This window comes from Calidris pugnax, unplaced genomic scaffold (genome assembly GCF_001431845.1).
Source record: "Calidris pugnax isolate Ruff unplaced genomic scaffold, ASM143184v1 scaffold13, whole genome shotgun sequence".
NCBI lineage: Eukaryota > Metazoa > Chordata > Aves > Charadriiformes > Scolopacidae > Calidris > Calidris pugnax.
The window spans coordinates 1,432,721-1,455,756 of NW_015090810.1; the positions used below are offsets into that span (position 1 = coordinate 1,432,721).

General features: G+C 38.0%; 1 protein-coding gene across 4 annotated transcripts in view; it reads left to right on the plus strand.

Moving 5' to 3' along the window:
- The window catches only part of VSTM2A (V-set and transmembrane domain containing 2A), a 25,290-nt gene extending 2,263 nt beyond the window's left edge, over nt 1-23,027 (plus strand). For 2 of the 4 annotated variants that reach the window (XM_014938659.1, XM_014938658.1), the window contains 4 exons: nt 1,492-1,658; nt 2,462-2,512; nt 5,854-6,190; nt 21,946-23,027. In XM_014938659.1, coding sequence (XP_014794145.1) covers nt 1,492-1,658; nt 2,462-2,512; nt 5,854-6,190; nt 21,946-22,034 — 644 coding nt within the window. In that variant the 3' untranslated portion in view covers nt 22,035-23,027. The other 2 variants (XM_014938660.1, XM_014938661.1) reach the window with 2 other exon arrangements.
- Nucleotides 23,028-23,036: the final 9 nt, after the last annotated feature.

The following is a 23,036-nucleotide window of genomic DNA, read 5'->3' on the forward strand; positions in this document are numbered from 1 at the left end:
CGCCTGCCGCCCCCTGCCTGCTGCCCTCTGCCACTGCCCCCTGCTGCCTCCTGCTGCCCCCCTGCGCCCGCTACCCCCGCCCGCCGCCCCCTGCTCCGCGCCCGCTGCCCGCCTGCAGCTCCCCGCCGTCTTTGAGAGGCTGGGCCGGGCTGCGCTGGGCGGTGCGGTCGGGCAGGGTGATGGCAGCGTCCCTCTCCGCCTCCCCACACCGCTCACACGCACTGACCGGTCGGGGAGGCAAGGAAGAAACCGAAAAACCCAAACAAACTTACAAGCCCCGATCACACAAAACGCACGGTCCTTTTGTCAGTTTAACTCGGTGACTAGCAGTGGGGGCGGGGGGGACAGAAAAAGGGACACCGTGAAATATACAGCTAGCAGCTTTGCTATCTGTTGCCAAGCTCTAATGTAAGGGGAAAAAGAAGTAAAACTGGTTGAGCGTATTGCCAAATTATCCCACCAATTCTAGGTTAGCTAGGAAGCCTGATAGAGAGGGGAGGAGACAACGAGCAGTATTTCCTTCACATCATAATATGCTCTAGTCATTCTGTAGCAACGCGTAACAGAAAGCAACATTGCAAGGTCTTTAGAAATTCTCCTCTTCTTGAAACAGAGGTTTTATTTATTAAACTGTTTGTCTGTAGTCGCCATCACTTGCCTATCATGTTTCATTATCTTGCACAATTTTAAAATCAGTTATAGGAAAGGAAGGGGAAGGAAGTCAAGTCTGAGACTTGAAGAAATACTGGTGCCCTGGACTATGTCCATCAGGATTAGTTTTTAAACCTAGCAGCGATAAAATGAAATGGGCAAACCCTGTTTGTTAAAAGACTGGGATACAAAGGTGAAGGGCAGTTCTAGAAAGTGACTGCAAGGACTGAGAAGCAGAAGACATATTGCTGCTTGGTCTGATTATGCAAGCAGAGGTTCTCAGAAAGAGTAACTAACTCAGGTAAATCCTTTGAAACGGGCATTTTGATGAGTGGTTGGTACCCGCTCCTCAGAAGAGTTCCAACCACCTCCCCAGCTGGCTGTGAAAGGTTTAACAATTGCCCTACAAAATACAATAAATCAGTCAGATTTTTTTTTTTTTCCCCTCATCCAAATTGGTCTTGCACAAAATCCCTCAGTGAGTCTGGTGAAATACTGCATTCTGCCCAAGGGTATTTGGACCTAATTATATAAAACTTTACTAGCCCATGGGAGCAAGTAGGGGGGTATATAGCATTTCACATGAGCATAACTTAGAGTGTAAAAAAGATGGAATTGTGCCTAAGGGAAGAAAGACATACCCGGGTGTGAGAGAAACCGGAGAACATAATGTGTGGGGGAACTGGAAAATTAGAAAAGAGGGGGAATGAGAAAAGAAAACAAAGAAATTAATTTTAAAGGAAAAAAAGAGGGAGACAGAAGCAAAAAGGCAATGCAAAAAGCAGAGAATAAATAATGAAGTAACAGGAGATCTCAACATGTTGTGCATTTGTTTTACAGCAAAATTCACTGAATTTCCCCGAAATGTCACGGCCACTGAAGGGCAGAATGTGGAGATGTCTTGTGCTTTCCAAAGTGGCTCCGCTTCAGTGTACCTTGAAATCCAGTGGTGGTTTCTGCGGGCGGCTGAGGACCAAGAGGCTGGACCTGAGGTGACAGGCACTCAGGTACTGATCCTCTGCCACGGGGTCCCCAGACCACCCAGGAATACTCAGGAGAATGGGTGGAGAGCAACGGAGGGAAGGAGAGAAGGGTGGGAGGAGGGGCAGGGAGCACAGGGAGGCTCTGGATCTCCCCAGGAACTTAATTTTGACCACAAAATAACAGCCCAGGAACCTGCAGATGAAAATGTCCACCTCAAGGGTGGTGCCTGTCACTCTCAAGATGCAGCTAGGGATGTTCACAAAACCACATGGATTTCCAAAGTCTTTTTTTTTCCCCCTCTCTTTTTCTCTTTGGCAAGCAGCTGCTCAGAGACTGCTCCTTGTGCGAATTTTTTATTTCCCAAATGGCAAGACGCTACACATGCCCTCCAATTTGCAGCTGGTGCAGTCGAGTTGGCAGCCCTAACTCTGCATGCAGCTGCCAGAGGAGAGCACACGCTCTGCAGGGATGGGGGGAGACGGCAGGGGAAACCAATGCCCCAAAGACTCAAAAAACCCCATGATACAACAGCTCAATTTAAGCCTTCCGAGAGGCACAGAGGGGGCCACGTCCACTCTACATTGCTATCCAGGGCCCCTCTTGGCGTGCAGCCTCACGCGAAGAGACACCCACACGAGTGGAGGGGGCAGCGGGTCCGCAGGGCCATGCCCCTCCGCAGCGCTCTGGGGGTGCTGTTCCCGGCGCGGCCCGCAGGTGGCAGACTTGGCGCGCCGCTCCACGGGCTGCGCGGCGGATCCGCGGGTGGGAGCGGGCCGCGGAGCGGGGCGGGGGCCGGTGACCCACGGCGGCGTTCCTTTCCCCGCAGGTGGAGCTCTTGCCCGAGCGAGACCTGGACAGCGACGGCACGAAGATCAGCGTAAGTGTGGCCGCGGGGCGCGGGAAGCCCCCGCTGTCGCCGCCGCCGCCGCGCCGGGGGAGCCGGGGCCGCGACGCCCCCCCTTCCTCGGGCGATGCCGGCGGCCGCCCGCAGCACCGGGGTGCGCCCGGGTTGTTGCTCCCCCACGGCTCATCCCCTCCCCATCCGCACCGCAAACCGAAGCGGCAGCTCCTTCCTCGCCCGCCCTGGCAGAGGGTGCCGGGACAGCCCTGCCCCCACGCAGCCCATACCCTTGGGGACCCCTGGGCGTGAAGGCCTCAGCAAGCGGGGCCCTTGGCAGGCTCCGTTTCCACCCCCCTGAAGCAGACAACCTGCACCCGTCCTTGTGCCTCTTGTTTTCATCTACCCTGGGCAACGGCTGAGTCTGCCTTAGTGCTCCAAAGCCGGATTTATGTCTGAAATTTGGCTGTGAAGCTGCTTTTCTTCAGTAGAGTGTGCAACTATTTAAATGGGTGCTTTCACAGCTTTTCATATCCACTGAGAGAAAAAAAGCTCGGAAAGTCTTTGGACAAGACCATCCTGTTGAGAGTAATCTCCACTCTTGGCCACTCAGACTCTTTCTTAGGAAAGTAGGGTTCTGACATCAGAGTTACCAATCTGCCATTTGGAGATTAAACCACAAATGTTGTCTTAACTAAATTATGAGCAACGTTGCTTCAGCCCTTGTCCAGGGAAAGGATGCCTTTCTCAGTAGACCCGTATCTTGAGTCAGGTGCAAATACAGCCCCTCACATCAGAAGACCTCAGACCCTCCTCCCTCAGCATCCCAAGAAATGTGTGGTGGGGGGGTCATGGTGTGGTGCTGACTGCAGTGGAAAGACACAGGTACTTAGCAGATACGGCTGCATGAGTATGTTTTACAAACCCAAAGTGGGTTTCCCTTCCTCAGACACAATCCCTTTGGAAGTGCATTTTAGATGCAGCCAAGGCTCTAACTACCAGGAAAGCTTAAACCAGCAACAGATAGAGGTGAATCATTTCTATAAAATCCATTACTCTCCTGCTGTCTGATGCCTACAAATAACTAACCAAGTAATTACATCAGGTCAAAGTGCAGCTGAAGGGCACTTATAAATGTGAAATCAGATACATTATATTCAAAACCACACATATTCTAGCCAAACTTGACATTTCTTATAGTACCTTTCACTACACACCATAAACCATTTGTGTCATGACAATATCTTTGGTTACATTTCTAGACTATTTGACAAGTGAGGCCCACATGTGGTCTTTGGATACTATTCCACTAGACACAGGGTTAGCAGCGAATTTATTCCTTCTCAATACTGGCCCATAGTAATCCATAAAATCTATGGCACAATATAGGCTGTAAAGCTTATCCCATCTTTCAAGTTAAAAATCTCTTTCTCTCATTGTGTGTGAAAATAATTCACAATGGGGAATTTATACAGTGTTTTTATAAGCTTGCATAAAACGTTTTATATTAGCAATTAAAAAAAAAAGTCAACATTAGGTTGACAGTCTAAATACACTTGTTATAAATGTAGCTTTTTTTTTTTTTCTTTCTTGAATGCATACAGATAGTCTCTCTTAATATTACTGGAAAGCATCTCCTTAAAGAAGGGAGCAAATTTTAAAGTGCATTTAGTAAATTCTTTAAAGAAATGGTAAAAGATGCTAACCATGTTTTTAAACTGTGCTGAAATGCACCACTTCTTTTGGTTTTAAATGATAATCAGGAGTAAGTTGAAAGGAGTAAGTTGACTGCAACCATTTCTAAATTTCAAATGCAAAACCCAAAATGAATTCTGTTTTCCATTAGTTCTGTGCAATCACTTTGCAGATATTGTATAGGAGCAAATGAAGGCAGTACATGATCCTCTGTCCATTCATATAGCTCATATGAAACTTCATTAATCCTTTCACAGAATATGAGTTGTTCAGTAGAGATATATTATTATTGAATATGGTTTAAATAACTATCCAGCACTTTCTGTGTAATTAATATTGCATATGTTATGCCTGAAAGTACGCAATCCATACTTTCAACTCAGTCTGCCAAGTTTAAATTCAAAGCTGGATGTAACACAACAGGCTGTAAAGTCCATCCAGTACCTTAAAGCAATAATGTATTCACAAGTATTGCTCTTCAATTTATCAAGCGGGTAGAATAGGTGCTTTGCCAACACTGGTGACTGCAGCATGCCAAGCTATCAGAAGCAATGTGTTATATAATCACCAATAACACATGCCTAGTTTCAATCTAACAGTTCTCCATTTTTGTCATTTACCATATATTCATTGCCCTGATGTTTCCCCATTGACTGTCACTGACACAACACAAAGCAGCATTTGCATCCATGTTTGTGTAATGGTGGAAGTAAATCAGGCTCAGGAGTTCTTCAAAGCTGAGGTTTTCTGTCCAACTGAATCCCTTTTAACTAGCTTCCCATGGAGCAGCAGATACTAATCCAGATAGAGAGTAATAACCAATTAATTAAATATAAATTCTCTAAAGTGATGAACATACAGAAAAGAATCTGTGTTACCTTTCCTAATGCATCTTAATACCTAGCACACATTTCTGGATGCATAATTTACTCATCTGTGTTTTAATTATGTGAGACAAAATTATGTTATGTTACCCTCAGCTATTAAAAGTGATTAAAAATAAATCAGGAGTCTTATTTCAGCTGACAACTTTTAAAACTATCTTGAATATGTGCTACTTGCATATGTGCTCCAGAAATGATATATGACTTCTAATAAGTACACACTTATACAAATGAGACGAAAGGAAATACCTGACACAATATGTTTTGTTATAGTTAATAAACAAAAAATTCCAAAGGTTTGGACATGTCTGAAGGAGACAAATAAAATGTCAAACATGCAGTTTCAATGTAGTGAAGACTACAAGCTAATATAAGAAATTGTTATAGAAGAAGTTTAAATACTGTCAAACATCTCCAACAAAATTGTTAGTGCACTAGTCCAAAAACTGACTTATTCTCTAAAGCCAACTAACTGGAATGGTTTAACCAATGAAGTGCACAGATAGTAGGTTTGTGAAAGAAAGCTCATTAAGAATGTTCATGATCTTAAGCAATTAATTGGAATGAGGGCAATTAACATTTCAGAGCATTTCAAATTTAAACAGTCAGACATCCTCATAGATACAACTAAACATATTCATTGTTGATGGAGCTTCCCTGCAGTAAGCACAATCACACCACTGGTAAATTTGGTGCTTGAACTTCTCTGGACAGACTCTACATCAGTGGAGTCTTCCCAGAGAAAGAATAATACCTGACAACATGTTTGTTTGGTTGGTTTTTTTCCTGGCAAATTTGCAGACAGTGAAAGTACAAGGGAACGACATCTCCCACAAGCTGCAGATTTCAAAAGTGAGGAAAAAGGATGAAGGCTTGTATGAGTGCAGGGTGACCGATGCCAACTATGGAGACCTTCAGGAATACAAGGCCCAGGCATTTCTCAAAGTCAACGCTAACAGCCACTCTCGGCGAATGCAAGCCTTTGAGGCATCTCCAATGTGGTTGCAAGACATGAAACCTCGCAAAAACATCTCAGCAGCTGTTCCAAGTAGCATCCATAACTCTGCCAATCAGCGTGTGCGTGCCACTTCCAGCCCTGAAGCAGCAGCCAAAATGCCCAAACAAAGTCCACAATCAGGTATGGTAAAGCATTTTGAGCTTTCATTTGATTGCTTACCAGCATGTATAAGGAGGCTAACTCAACAAGGTAACCAGGAATTGTGACTAGGAAGAGTGTGGTGCTCCCTTATTCCTCCTTCTTTCTGGTTCTATCCCTTCTGCTATTTCATTACTTCCTCAAAGCTGAAGAATAAGTTTCTGTGCAGAAGAAACAAAAAGCCAGTAAAAAATTCCTGCATCTGTATTTTATCTTTACTGGTCTTATCCACTTAAGGTTTGCTGTCTAATAGGAGCTCAGCTTTCCCTGTAGTGAGTGAAGAGAGAGAGGATCATGTCAGTGAATGACTCATCTCATTTTAAGATGGTTGTGCATGATAAATTAAATAAAACACTACCCAGAAGTTAATTTATACCGGTCATCTAACTTTTATATTCCTAATACTTGGCAAAATTAATCTACTTTTAGTATCAATCCTGTTTTCATAAGGAACTAGACTTGTAAATCTAAGCAGGCTTTAGATGCAGCAGATTTTCAGTTGTGTAGGCTTTAGAAAGACTGTGGGTTTGTCAGAGAATGTAGGTTTGTCATCTTCAGCAGCTTGACCATTGGCATTGGATCAAGCATTAAAATTGCAATGCCTCAATTGTCTGTCACATAGAAATTAACATACTGCACATTTTTGTTTGGGAGATTTTGTACAGCACTGTATAAATACCCTATAAGCAATATAAGTCTGCATTTTCTACATTGATACAGTAAATTTCACGGTTATGCAAAGGTACATGAATATACATGAGGTACAACTGTTGACCACTGTATGATGGCAATAAGGAGATGGGCAGGATAAAAAATTGAGACATGTCGTAAATGATCAAAAATCCTCTGGAAAACAAACTGTTCAAGTTTAAGGGTTTCTGCATTACTTCTGTTTACACTGAGGGCCCAATGTAAAACAGATCACAGCCTAGCTTAAAATTTATAGAGTAAGCTAACCTAGTTTGTTGTGACACATCAGGTTTCTGCTAGCAAATGCCGTGTCATCAAAACCAAAACTGGGAATGCAACAAATTTCACAGCAGAACTATTGTGAAATCACTTTCATCTTACAAGCATACTACTAGAAAAACTTTTTGATAAGGAAAATATATTTAATTTACAGATTGGAACAAAATGATTATTCATATGAAAATTATTATTGCTATTAGAAAAGATGATGCACATACTACCACCATTTTACCTCTGTATGCATTTTTAAAGATTTATTTTAACATTAAATCCAGTTCTCTTTGCTTGCAATGGAGCCACTTTCACTTTGTAGCTCTTCCAAAAAAAGTTTGAGCTGTTAGAGGAAAAGAACTATTTGAATTGATTTAAAATCATCATTCTACCATGGTTTTCCTTTCAGAGAATTGTATATACTGATTATTTTCCATTTTCATACATTTCAAAGTAGCAGACTTGCCCATATAATGAAAACTCTAGTTTCTCTTCAGATCTATGTGATGTTAATTAAAACAGTCACAAGTTTATGAAGTGTGTAGCTACAGATGACACTGCATTGGGGCCAAAGTGTGTACACAACATTTAATACATTAAATCACTTTGTATATACAGTTGAATCTATAATATTGTTAATGTCTTTAGTCCAAGCAATGTCTTGCCTGATTACTGGACATTTATTATTTGGTAGCTAGTAGGTTATTACATGTCCCTATAACAAACAAACAAACAAACAAACCCCAAAATAATAATAAAAAACCCCCCAAAAAACCCATAGAAAATGTTAATCTTTTTTTTTTCCTTGAGCAAAAATTACTGCAGATCGAGTGTAGACAATCCCAATCACAAAGAATTTACAAATTCAACAGATTTAAATATAATTTAGTTTATTAATTAATTTGTTTTATGATGGAGCACAGATTAATCCTGTATTCATCAGAGGTGAAACTCATCTAGTGAAGAAACAAAGACTGTACCAGGAATCCACATTAGGTTTAATTTCAGTTTAATGGTCACTTGCTACACAGTAATTACTAGCTAAACATCAGTTTAACTCTTGAGAACCAACATTAACTTTCCTTTTCTTGAGAAAATCTGGGCCTTATCTTCCAGCTATGGTGTCATTTGGATTTTCACTCCATTTTACACTCACTCTACACCAATAGAAATATCCACGGTAGCACAAGGCAGTGGAGGACTTTAGCTCTATGTGATTTTGAGGACCAACTTCACTTGAGGAAGGAGAGACATCAGCTGTAAGATGTCAAAAAAGCTGAAAGGGGGTGTTGTAGACAGTAATAGTCTTTCTTTTAGTGATATCGAATTAACACGATCTCCTTATACTGTCAAATGAGAAACTAACTGTATATGCATGCACAAGACTTCTGTGTGATTACATTACATGCAAGCGATGTATCCATCCATCCTAGAACACAGAAACATGATTGAGTACAAATTTATGACTATTAACCACGTTTGTATTTGAAAGACATAATGGGTGATTGTGATGTGTTTGTTCATGTTGAGTAATGCATCGACTTTAGCAATACTGTTTCAAGAGAGAAGTACTATTAACCATAGGTAATTGTGTCAAATACTCTCCAATATTAGAGAGCTGGTGCATAGTTATTGGCAAGCAATATATTTTACTGCCCTGCTCACAGACTATTGCAAAATACATTTCCAGCAGAGGAAAATATGGCACTGCAACATTATTGGGAAATCTGTATTCACCTATTTCTGAAGAACTCGGCTACAAATAAAGGAAGGACTGACTCTGATTATATAAATATTTTGTCCCAAAAATTTATTTTTTAAAGGTAGATAGCACTTAACTCATTCTGTCCTGAAGCACATTGCAGAATTCCATTTATTTAACAATAGATGTTTAATGAGTAGTTCTAGAAAAGCAGATTATAGTCTCTGTCATTTTAAATTTTTGGCATTTCCCAACTGAATATATGTTTCTGTCATTCTCCCCTTTTAGTCAAAATAGGAAAAATATCTGTGTTAACTATGAGGGGGATATATAGCCAGTGCGGACAAAATTATGAGATTGGTCTGACAAACGCTGTGTGAGTGTAAAAAGGATATTTGTTATTTTTAGTGTAACGGAGATTCAATATAGGAAGAAAGAGCTAAAGAGAACATCTCCCACAGACAGTCTTCAGATAATATACTGAGAAGCACTAAACCTTCCTCAAAGTCAAAAAAGTCAAGCTAAAACAGCTTGACCCCTTCATTTCATATTCATGGGCTGCAGCAAATGAAGTAAGTCATCACATTTTAACAGGAATCTGAGTAATTTGACAGGCTAATCTGCATATATCCAGAAAATATGTAGGTGGAGTGACAGACATTTTTTTCTGCATAATTCATAACAATGTATTTCAGCCCAAAGCTGAAAGTACAGAGTTATTACAGAGCCTTGTAACTCTAAGCAATGTTGCAATTAACTGAGGTCCAAGAGCTGCAATGAATTGAGGTAAAAGGAAGCTAAATAATCTGCCAAATCTCACCTTTTCATGGATATAAATCTAGAGAAACTCTGCTACCTGCATTCAAGTCACTCAATACTTACAGCAATATAAAGGGCTACAGAATTTGATGCACTGAGAATTTGTATATCCCTCAAACTCTTCCCATTCTTCCAATGCTGTATGAAAGCACTCAAAGCTATTAGTTGCTTTTCAGACTCAAGATTGGGCTCAAAGAACTCAAGAAGAAATAGTTACAAATGAAGAAGTGACGTTAGGTCCATTGTCTGACTGCTTACATAGAGTCTCTGCACATTTCTAGCAACATTTTGTTCTTTCCTGAAGTAACAAATTCAGCTATTGACATAACTACATGCCAAAACTGTTCCTGTGATTGTGGCAGTGTTTCAGTGAGTGACTTAAAAAGGAGCACAATGGAAAAAGGCAGAATGATCTGGATTCTTGGCATCATAAATCACACTGAGAAGCTGATTATGAGGCAAAAGAATGCAAAAGAAGAGAACGAAAACATATCTTCAGTCTGTTGATACTGATGAACCAATGACATTCCTTCCAGCCTCCATTTTTTAATACAGACTCTAGGACTCTTTTATTATCAACCTATTGTAAGCACAAATTTTATGACCAATTTGGAATGCTATGGAATATAAACCAACTTCTGTGTTGTTTTGGTTTTTTTTTTATTCTTTTATGTTACATCTCCTCTTAAAGTGAAGGGACAAAAAATCATCTTTAGCTTCCACCAAGGTGACAGCCAACATCACTGCTTTCTTCACTAAGAGAATGACTTTGGCTTTTTAGGCTGCTGTTTTAGAAACTGTGAGTACCCCTAAGGCTGAGAGGCACCAACAATTACTGTGATCGTTGCACAACAAAAAGTCAAGTCTCTGTTTCCTTAGGACTACATTAAGGCAAAAGCAAATGAGAAATTTATTTTCCTTGTTCTGAACATTATTCTCAGGATTTCTTGCAAAAAGGTGATGCAAGGACTATCCCATTTCACACCTGTATACACTACAATTTCTGCTTTTACTTACACTTGGTTGTCTTTTCCTGAAATGGAGTCACTCCACTTTTTAGGCTTCTCTGAAATAATGGAACAAAATCTAACCATATTAATTGGTGTAGCCCTATTCGCCAGTTAATGGTTGACCTTGAAACTGTAAGCATCTTCTGAGAAGTCCTAATCTGCTCCAAATGACTTAATTGACAAAGCAAGGTCTTAGCAGCAGCTAAACTCTGTTTTTTAAGCCAGGATTTCCATTGCAGAATGAACTCACCTCTGCCTTACGTTTCTTTCAAAAAACCCACATCTTAACTTCTTATATGTGCATTCTTACTGATAGAATCAAACTCATAAAGGTATTTAAACTCCTGTTGCTAGTGCTTGGTGCAACTGAACCCAGTAATAAACAAACTATTTTCGGTCTGCCCATCCCAGACTAAATACTGGATATGCTTAGTTTCAAACATATCTTCTCTGAAATCAGAAATGTTATTTTCATCCTTAGTTATGCCCATGGTTAAGCACTAATACAGAATCATAGAAGAAAGTCATGGTCTTCTCAGAACTGTAGAGAAAATAATGAATTCTGCCTTTAGACATATGATATCTCCACTGTAATTCATATTCCTGTAAAGGTGATTGGTTTTGGAAAGAAAAGTTAAATTACTTTAGCTAATCACAAGCAGGGCTAAGAAGAAATTTAAGAAAGCAAGTAATGGCAGATTAAAACCAGCCTACTACAGAAAGGGGACTCTGTTGCAGATTACCATTTTTATTATTCAAACATAGCTCGAACTACCCTTGAGCAGTTGCTATTTCAGATAGTGGATAGGTTATATGCATGAAAATATGGAAAACTGTCTTTGGATGCTGCACTGAGTATAGGTCTCCTGTGAAGTCAATCCAGAAACAGTGAGGACAAACACAACAGGAACTAAATGCACAAAGTTTAAGAAATTTGTTCTGTCCTTTCTCCATCTACATTGTTGTTATCTACACACATGTATACTGAGATCTTTCCAGTTCATTTAGTAACCTTACCACTATATTTCACTGTCCATTTGCCATTGCTATGTATGCACTTAATTACGTCTCTTCCTTTCTTTTAGCTGCTTAAAAATTAATATTTCAGACTCACCTCACCTTTAGAACAAAACTGATATATAAAGATCTGGTAAGGGACCCCACAGGAGTTGCCTGAGCAGCAGAATCTCAGTCATTTGGTTCTACATGCCTCATGTAACTTTCTTTGTTAATTAGCCGCTGGAAGATTGCAGATGGGCCACACAGTTAGTAAAGAAAGAGAAGAAAAGAAAGGAAGAAAAGAAAGACAGGAAGGAAAAAAAAAAAAAAAGCTGTTTATGAGCGCTGTTTATGAGTTCTTTGTCAGCTCACTCAAATTGCTATTCATTGCTACACAATCAGGCAGCTTGCATTGGGCCATCAGAGATTGCAGCATATGTGACAGGGCCTGTTCTTGAACTGATAGGATTTTCTTGCTTCAGAACACAACTCATTTGTTACTTGACACATATACAGCAAAGCAGAGGACATTTTTGCTTGTTTCAGAGGAGAAGCAGGAAGTTTCCCATCTATGGTGCTCTACTTCATTATGAAAATCCTTTGCATCACTTAAAATGAATGGGCAGAATTATCGGGTAGTTGGAATGGATACAACTCTTCTGAAGCCAAAAAAACTGCATTCATTTACAGTAGCAAAAAATTTGGCTCAATCATGAGGATGAAGATTAAAGTCTTCTGAAAAGAAGACTTTGCCGTAAACCCTTCATTTTACCTTATCATAAGGAAGTTGCCATCATACTTTTTGGCAGTGTAACTTGCTATCCTGTCTGTGTGTGGGTGTTTCAGTCTGATCCACCTCACTGAAGTTTGTTCTCCCACCTACTGACAAATGCTATTGTCTTGGAACAAAGCTGCCTAATGTGCTGAGAAGAATAAAAATGTGAAAGTTAACTGCCACAGCCAGCATTCCCAGTGCTTCATACATACGATCTGTGTGTTCATCAACAGCAACAAAAATATAGATAGCAAATCTGGATGACGCTGCTGCCAGTCCTATTTCTACTGCTGTTATCCCCTCAGCTGCTACTGTTGCCTGTGACAGTGACTGAGACTTTTGGCCACCAAATCACAGCCATAGAGCTATAAGGATTATAGAAAAGACTTCTACATGACCATAGAAGATGGTGGATCCAACTGCAGTTATTCTGTGCAACTAAAAAAAAAAAAAAAAAAAAAAAAAAAAAAAAAAAAAAAAAAAAAAAAAAAAAAAAAAAGTTAAAAGATAAAGATATTTTGTCAAGGAGCAAAAATGCATCAGTTATGAAGCCAAGAACTAGGAGCAGGTCTCACAGAGAAGTAGGCATTCAGACGGTGCAAGGCCATTTAGTTGAATAATACTTTTTGACAATATGGATACCTAGCATTGTGCCTGTCTGAAACGCTGCCAAAATAACAGACCAAATGCCTGTTTTGTATTCTGTTGAATTATTTACATGCATACAATATGTACTGATCAGTGACCATCTTACACCTGAAGAGTCCTTGAATAACAAAGAATGATGTTTCATGATTATAATTGATCCCGCATCTCAGAACTGTAATGAGAAGGGTAAAAAGATCTGAAATAAAAGTAGAAAAAATCAACAATATAGAATATAAAGGAGATAGAATTAATACAGGATTTGGCACAAATACTTCAAGCTTCATTCTCACAGTCCACCATTTTTGAATTAGTGCACTGCGGTTGTAGGGGTGATAACATTGTATTTTTTTATTTGTATCACAGTAATAACACAGGTGAAGGCTTTGACTTGTGAACTTTGATTTAGCTCTTACAGTTTAAAATGTTGTCACCCAAAGTCTCTGTCTGACCCATGTCAGAAGTTATTGTCCTGGACAACAGAAGGAAAGAGGTGTCTGCTCGGCATCTCTCCCAGTTCACAGTGTTGAGCATTAAATTAAGCCTCTATGACAGCTGATAAACTAAAACGTTGGGTTGTTAACTTGACATAAATTAAGAGATGGCATGGGGTTTGTTTGTATCACTCCTACCTTTGAGGGTTTAATTTCCATAAGAGGGGGAGGTAGGGAGATGGAGGCACTATCATTTTAAACTGCTCTAGCTAAAACCATTAAGAGCTCGTGAATCACAGCCCTTAGACTGAGGTATGTTGTTAGTCAGAGGCATTGTTCTACTCTCTGTAACAACTGCAGTATCTACCAGGCAAACAAAGGATCAAAAGAATGGTCCCTGCCTCAAAACACTTACCATCTAGGAATCAGGCAGAAGGAAACAGACTCATCCAGTGGGATGGATACAGATAAATGGGAGCTTAGCTGAGTGCCATGAATAAAGCTCTTATATAAATGATACAAATAGAAGGAGATCAGGTTGACTGTATGTCAAACATAAGCCTAAGCAGTGTCAGGTGTGAAAAGCGAGCAAAGGGGTTGACTAACTCATGCTGAAATATTTACAAAGAATGATAATTTTCCTTCTGTCTAAGTTACAATAACCCTCTTTGTATATATTTTTCTTGGTATGACAGTGCTGTTGAAGATGATAGAGTAATATTAAGTATCATCCCACTTAAAATTTTTTCTGATAGATGAAAGGATGAACAGGATGCAAAAAGCACAGGAGAAAAAGACAAGTTCAATTCTATTTTTCTTCAAATAATACTCTTGTTGCAACTTTATGGTATCTTTCAAAAATGACTTTGTTAACACTTTAATTACAATGTGGTGTATATCAAATATACACACATTTATATACATTACAAAAATGCTGAGTAATTTGTGCTGAGGTCATGTTTAGTTACAACAGCAGAAGCTGGTTACTAACAAAAGAGTCAATTCAGAAAGAATTTTTGTTAACAGCCTAAGTTCCCACCTTCATTCAGGATGGGGCATAACTATATGCAGGTAAAGGATTGAGGTTGAGTTACCACAGGACAGTCACATAAAAACTGCATTTGCTTTGGAATCAGCCATTACCTACAGATAAATAGAAATGTACTGGTTTATAGATTTTTCCTGTCACACATTTTAAAAAGTCTAAGATATTTTATATCCGTGGTTTTCAGGGATAGAAAGAGAGAGAAAGGTGTCTAGCGCTGATAAGAGTAGTCAAAAAGCATGCTGCCAGTGGTTCTCAAACAATACTAATTAACTAATTTAGAGCCTGCATATACTTGAGCTTGTCCTGTCCCCCCCCTCACTTTTTAACTGTTGAAATGGGCACTGGATATTGGACTGCTTTTCACACTAGTTTTATTTAAATTGGTGTTTTACAGATTATTTCCAAATACTTCTCTTAGCAAGCCGTTTCCCAAAAAGTACTCTCTCACTGAAATAGAAACAGCTGAAAGCAATGTATTACTTATACACGTGAAGAGATATTCAATGTAAAGAAATCCACAAACAAAAAAAACTTTAAAACTTTGCAGGCTTAAACACCAACTAAAGGGAGGAAGAGAATTAGGATATCTGCTGCAAATGGCTGATGCCTGAACATTTGTGAATGAGAGCCCCAGGTAGGCAGAATGTCATTCTCCTAAGAAAAGAAGGTCAGTAGGGAAGTTTCAGTATCAAGACAAAAAGGCATTCACAACATAAATATATAGTGATGGAAGTAGTTATAGTTGTACAGCCATTAAACAATTCAGAGACATCAAGAATTCACTATATCCTTGCCTGAACACATGAAATCTGAGGTAGCTGAGTATTAAACGAGCTGTAAGCTGCTAGAAGGAAGAATATGCTCGAAGGAAGTATATCTAAAGCTTTATATATACTTCCTTCTAGAATATATATATATGCTAGAAGGAAGTATATATAAAGCTGAAAGCTGTGTGCCTTAGGTTGAAAAATCATTTTGACTCTGACATGCTCTACGCAGCGTATCACCTGCAGAGACAATCTGCAATTCATTTCACCAAACGAGTATCTAATTTACTGCTACTTTACTACTTTCAAATTGTTTATGAGAGTACCACATGAAAATGCTAGGGAAATTAAAATTTTGAGATGTTGAATTTGTGATGGGATAGTCTGTCTGTATAGCTAGACTCATTTTCAGACCCAAACAGCCTAAGTAAGTTTATAAGTAGCACAAGCATTTAACAAAATTTACAGTCACTGCTACAGAAATGAATGACACTCAATGAAACCAATGCAAAACTGTATCAGGATTTCCTAATCACGCTAATACATAAAATATTTAGTTCTGAACTACTTGTTAACACAATTTAAACAAACTACATATCAAAACAGAAGGATATGCAATGGCGAGAATGAAGGTTGTGAATTCAGGATAAAGGACATAGGAGAGTGCAAAAAAAAAGTTAAAGGCGGTGACCTTCCTTAGGTCAGAAAGAGCTCCAGGAGTTATTGTGGCTCAGACCTCTAGCAGGATTCTCTTCTGTACTCAGGGTTGGAAACTGTTACTTTCTTTTGCCCGTGACAGGACTGAACACTTCTGTTCACCTGGACTCCTTCCCTAGTGAAAGCTAGGGAATAACCCTCCATCTAGGATCCCATCCTTCTTCCTCACCTGCTCTTCTGGGTGTCACTGGCAGAAAAGAAACACATAGCAGGTGAACAGAGCTACACACTGGACACACAGTCTAAGTAGACTTCATGGAAGTTGAATGTTCCAAATTTCGTTTTATAAATTTCCTAGTCTAAATTTTCATCAATTTGGAATGCAAAATAAAACCAGAAATTCAGAACTTTTTCTTCTGGTGTGTGAGATGAACTTGTTTGCTGAGTGTGGTGTGCTTGCCCACGACAATGAGCAATTCACACTGTTTCAGGCTGACCATTGTGCAGCCAGTGGAGTGAAAGCATAGGCAAAAATATCTACATTAAGAGGCTTGAATATGATACTTACTGCTTGTCTTTTGTCATTCAGTTCCTTAAAATCTAACACAGGTGACTGAACCTTAAAATGCACATGAGAATTAATTCCCCTGAGGAAGGAAGAGGAGACCTTAGGTCTGTGGCAGGGAAATTTTCTTCCTGAGTGTGGGTATATATTCCAGCAGTATAGGAGAGCTATAGGTAACTGTGATTTCTGCAATTCAGAGGAATAAAAATTATAGTAATTGGTAGTCCAGAGAGGAAGAATCTATTTATTTAAAACCTGTGTGAGACATGTTAAAATAAAACTTCAAATAAAATCAGTCATAATTCATTTCACCTGTCTTTGTGAATGTAAAACTGCAAATGTCTTGCAATGAATCTTATGGTTCATTAATATCCCTAGTAAAATTAAGGCTGGTATTTCATGAACTTTTACATACTTTACATGGAAATAGTGAAAAATTATTATTTCATGTGATTTCAACTGGGACTGGCAAGAAGGCTATTTCAAATCTAACAGGACAAAGCAAAGCTGAGTGTTGCAAAACAGCAAACCAGGCAAGATGGAAAATAGCAGCACAAATTCCTGAAAAATGAAATTTCCTAAGTTTTAACACATATATGATTTCAGAAACCAGTAGAACAACATAATTAACTCATATTCAGCAGAAGCTAAATATATATCCCCCAGATATATATGCAGAGATAGTTTATGTAATGCAAACTTAGAATCTAGGATGGACTTTTGTGTGACTGGCTGTGTTTCTCCTGTACTGATCAGCACAGAAGCAAGACTCTACTCAGACATTAGTCTTCCCTTGTGATCAGTGACTTACTAATTAAAAGAAAGTCAATGATATCCTCATTAAACTTATATGTTTAGTAAAATATTAAAGCAGTGCTGTTGAATTCACAGATTTGTTCTGCTTTTTATATGATGACACACTAATCATCATAAGTATAACTGTATGAATCCAGTTTTCAGAGGCTCTGGTGGGTATTGAGGCTCAGAGTGCAGGAGGCTAATCCATCCCACAGACCTCCCAAACCTTAGCAAGCACAAGGAATGCCAAACTTGCTAAACTACAGCTCTTGCAGATTCAGACTGCTTGAGACCCAAGGTGGTTAACCATGTAAGGTACTCCTACAAATAGGGGATGCTAAAACTGTAAGACCTCAGGCAGCTGCTGAGTTTACAAACCAGTGTTTTGTCCAGTTGTGAAAAATAAATGGGCAAAGTTAAAAAAAACCAACATTTGCTTTTTTCTGCTTGTGTCTCAAAATCCCATGTATTTTTTACACAAATTTTGTCTGATCAATGTCTTAGTGAAAGCAAGGGATTATAGTCATTCAGGAATGCAATAAGTGAGTAGTTTTTTGATCTGTTAGGGTTTACTAACAAATTATAACTTCTGCTGGTTTTATTTTATACTTAGATGCTCTAAAATTAATCTCATTGACAGAACAAAATTGATGTTTAGTTACTTGGTCCATACACTATGAACCTTGAAATATAGTTCAGTTTATGTGGCAGAGTTATTCTATTATAAAATAATAAAATAAAAACTCAACTATTTATCCCTATTGTTTTTTTCTCTGTTTTCTTAGCATTTAAGTAAACCACGTATCTGAATAAATCAGTTTCAAAGAGTTTAATGGCATGAACTACTCCTTCATGCTGTTTCACAGAAACGTACCTCATGATCACATGCCTTTGCCAATACAACATTTGTTTACAGAAGGCAGCTAAGAATTTCATGGACATTTGCTTTTTTGGATGTATGTCAGTGGCAGGAAAATAAAACAACACATGGGCATTTACATCTCACAGGAAGAATTTAACAGGTTCCCAGTGGCTGATACGTAAAAATGTGAGAATCCTTGACCCACGCATCAAGTAGAGTTTAACTAGTAATGTAGAAATAATATATGTGTACATACTACTGTTCTTCTTCCAGGTTACAGTCTTTGAGGGTAACATAATTGTAGTCCAGCTTTGCCCAGTGTTCTTGACCTGCAATAAAATGCTTTTAGGTCTCTTTATGTTAATTAGAAAATAATGATAGAAATGGCAAGGAAATGAGTAATTGATTTAGCAAACCCGCAGTCAGATTGACAGGATTTTACTTATATTATTGTGCTTACAGTTCCAATGATGCTAAGTCCTGCTCAGAACTGTACATCAAAAACACATCTGCATGAAAACTCTGAATTTTGATACTCTGTATTTTTGAGTCTTCTGATACTCTGTATTTTTTAGTCATTTGTATTTGGATTCTGATCTGTACATTGCCTCTGACAAGCCTAAAAATAATCTGATTTAAACACCCTATGACTTTTAAATTTGCAGTCAAAATGGAAATTTCTAACTATTCTTGTCCTTTATCAAGAAGGAAACCAAAATAGGCAAATATAAGCAAATATGACAGAATAGAAAAATGAAAAAATCTGGAAAGGCTGCCTTGTTTGATTTTGCTGGTTTTAGTCTACATTTACAGCTTTCACCCTTTCTAAATCTAAAGAAATACTTGGGTTCATGAAAGAGAAAATACAGGTTTTTTACACAAGTCCAGAAAAAAAAGAAACCTAAGTATATTTAAACTCCAATTGTATTTCATGAAGAATCACTGAAAAGATAAGAGTACACTTAATGGCATATATGTCACTGTATATTGCAAGTCAATTTTATTGAGGGTGATATATTACTGAAACTGTATCAATTTGGGTTAGGCAGCATTTTGGAAAATTTAAGCTATTAAATACAGACCTGATATGACATCAGGATATACTAATGAGCTCCCAAAACCGTGCAGAGGACACTGTTTATGACAGTGATTTCTGACAGTCCCAGCAGCCTCTTACTTTTCCTAGAAGCTGAAATTGTTTTAGCTATATTTCCCCTAAATTTTTCTCATGTGTTCAGTATTTCTTTAGCTTGTACTTACTGCATGTATTCTGACCTAAATCCCTTGCAAGATAAAGAAAAACAAAATTGATGTTTACAGAAGTACATGCTTGCATATGACATAAATTGTAGGGAGGTTGTGATTTATGCAGACTGAACATTGTAAATAAAAGCTTATCACATGTATGCAATATATGACCCCTAATTTGGGGGTCTACAGGTGTCATGTTGAAAAAAAAAGCAAAACAAAAATCAAAGAATGTTTTGCCTGCAAACATGGTGCTGCTTTTCTCACTGTGAAATAGTTTGTCAAAGCTATTTTGTATCATACTGTTTCTCTTTCATACAGTACGGCTTTCAAATTCTCAAATTATAATGCCATTAATAGTTTAAAAAAAACCCTCTTTTAAAAATAGCTTCTGAGTATTTATCCTTATTTTCATTGTATATATCTTGTGCAGAGGAAATGTGTCTCCAAAGGCCTCGTCAGAATTGTCTCGAACAGTATTTCTCTTGTTCAATCAGAAAAAATTTTAAATAGAATAAAACAAGGGAAAATAATTCAATACATCATGAAATGATCTAACACTAATGAAGTTTCTAACTAAGTTCTGCTAACCTAGTTAGGGAAAGCCTTTATAAAAATCTGTGAAATGACAAATTTTATACCTTCTATAAAAGAGAGAACAAAGCCATGTTACAATAAAACCAAAACCAGAAATTGAACTTGACTCTTGGGTACCTGCTTGTAAATACTACCTGTATGAGAACAACGCACAGGAAGAAGTTACAGCAAATTTGCTTGTGTGTTTGTTTGTTCCTTAAACAGAACAAGTATGTTGAGAGGCTCAGTAAAGTACTCCAGTGTAAAACACGTAGAATAGCATTTTCAGATGGGCAAGAGAAAAATAAGCTCCCCATTCCTATCTATGTTCAGTAGGAACTGAGCTCAGAGTTCCCTTGGACTTCTTTGAAAATCTTGGTAATATCTTTGAGACATGTTTCCATTTAAAAGTTGATATTCATGTAGATATTCAGTTTACACATAATTGAAATATCACTTTTACATAGAAGCTCTTGTGTACGTGACAGAGGACTAAGAGTCTTTTATGGCAACATCTCACACCATGTATTTACAAAAGTACGCAGTGTTCAGAGATCAAGGATTTAGTTTAATTCCCATTTTTTAAGAGAAAAATTTACTAAAGACAGGAACTGAAATACTTTTTGCTATACCTATACACATAGCTAGCAGATACAGAGAAATATTTTACTGATAAACATCTGAAAACTTTTAAAAATGAGCATTTGTCTTGAGTTCTTTTTGCTTTCATTGTGTGTATTCTTGATGAGAAGACAAATCTGCTTTTTGGGGCTGCAATGGAATCCAGCATTCAGTTCAATATTAAAATATTTACAAAAATAGCTTATACATGATTAATATATTTTTTAAAAAATAACTAGTTATTAAAAGCTCAGCATTGTTATGGAATGCTTATAGCACCGTTATTACTTTGTTATAGAATTGATGCTTTTAACCATCAATAGCACCCATCCTTTTCAAGTATACAACACAACTATAAAATCTATTAATCGTGCATTAATCTGCTTTAATTGGAACTGTTATTGATAGTGTAACCAAATTAAATTTAAGGTTTTCACTTTAAGTAATATGTTTCAAATTCTGAATGTAATTCTTTATGATTTAGGGAGTTATCAAGCAGTGAGACTTGGTGTGTAAGACATCTAAAAGCTTGTGTCCTCGGTGCGTGAACATTTCAGTTTATATAGTGTAGTTTTGAATGTTTTTATTTTGATAACATACTTAAAATATAAAGTCATGTTTTTAGAAATAATATGTGCCATTGTTTTCATAGTTTTTTTCAAAAAAAAAAAGATCTGGGAAAATATAGTTTCTCAAAAATAAATACTCCAGACCTTTTAGCATTCTGTTCCCCACTTGTAAATAGCACAGCCATTTGCCAGTATCTCCTCTGTTTTACTAGAAAACACTCTTTAGCCACTAGATTGCTTTTTTGTTAGAAGTCAATGATGTGATGCTGGAAATGATTTTGTAAAGAACATTATGAGGTGCAAGGTGGTTGGGTTTGTTCCTGTTGGTATATGGTTGTTTAAAAAGACAGAAAGAAACAAAAGCAAAGCAAAACAAAAACCTCCCTGGGACTGAAATACTTTGTATGTGTTGTTATTTGCAGTGCATGCCAAGACATTCATGGGCACCAGAGCCAACCTGGCGAGCTAATTAAATATATAAATGTATGTGTTTAAAACAGCCTTATAAGGAGCATTGGAAATCTGCAAGATGAGCGAATATCTTATAACTTCTTCCGCAGGTGCGAGGATAGCTACAAGCCATGGACTTTCTGTCCTGCTTCTTGTTTGTGGCTTTGTGAAGGGTGCTTTGCTTTAATCTAAAAGTGCTGACTTTTTCCAATATCACTTTCTCTTCTTAAAGCAAAGAGCAAATCGCCTGTAAAATCCACGGAGCGGACAGCAAAGTTGACCCTAACCTCCAACCACCACTCTGCACCCAATGTACTCTAAATCTCTACACAAGGAGCACCTTCTTCAGGAAGTACAAACAAAAATACTAAATAAATAAAATAAATAAATATTATAAAAAGAAGAGGATACCACATGGTTTCTTGATATATCTTATTTTCTTTGGCGTATCACTGATCTTTTATTTGAAGAGAACTGTTGTGATGTAATCAAAAGTTTCGTAACAGCAAGACCTAGTTTCCTTTTCTTTCGGCAAGGAGAAGCCTCATCCTTGACTTCTCAGGGGTTGGCCTGCGAGTCATCAGTCTTACAGAATTAACCATGGATGACATTTGGTTTCCGACGCTGAAAGAACCGTTCCAGCCTGGAAGCAAACCGAGGCAAAATAATGAGACAAAACATATTGATTTAACATCGACCCCAATAAAACACCTCACAAACTTTATTAAAAAACTTTTTTTTTTTTTTTATTTTTTTGCATGAGAAATAGGGAGGAAAAAAGGAATTCTACAAAGCAGCTAAGCAGACTAGAGGATGTTGTTTCTGCCAGACAAATGAGGATTTTTTTCTTTAGAGTTCTTTGGGTTTGTTTGGTTTTTCCATTATTCTTTTTCCCATGTGGTTTTTTTCCTGTCTTTTTTGTTTGTTTCTTGTTCAATGGTGGCAATTACTGACTTTGGCCAACCCCTGATGACTGCGTGGAGGTTTATATATATACATCTTTTTTTTTGTGTGCGTTCTATATTTCAGTGTGTTTTCTCTAATTTTGCAACTCCTGTATATGCAAAACTAACTTAAATTCTGTAAATTGCTTACAGTCTGTGTGATATAACTTCAGAGTAGACATACTTTGGTCCTCATGCAAGCCAGTTTTTAATATTATCTATATGTCGTGCCACCGATCAACATCTTTATTTCCTTTTTTGACAAAACACTCTTTAGTTTGTAATTCAGTACTGTGTGGATTTTGTAATACATACCTTCACTTCCACTGGTTTGATCCCTTTTAGCTATCTGTTTACTCTGTAAATGCACATTAAAATT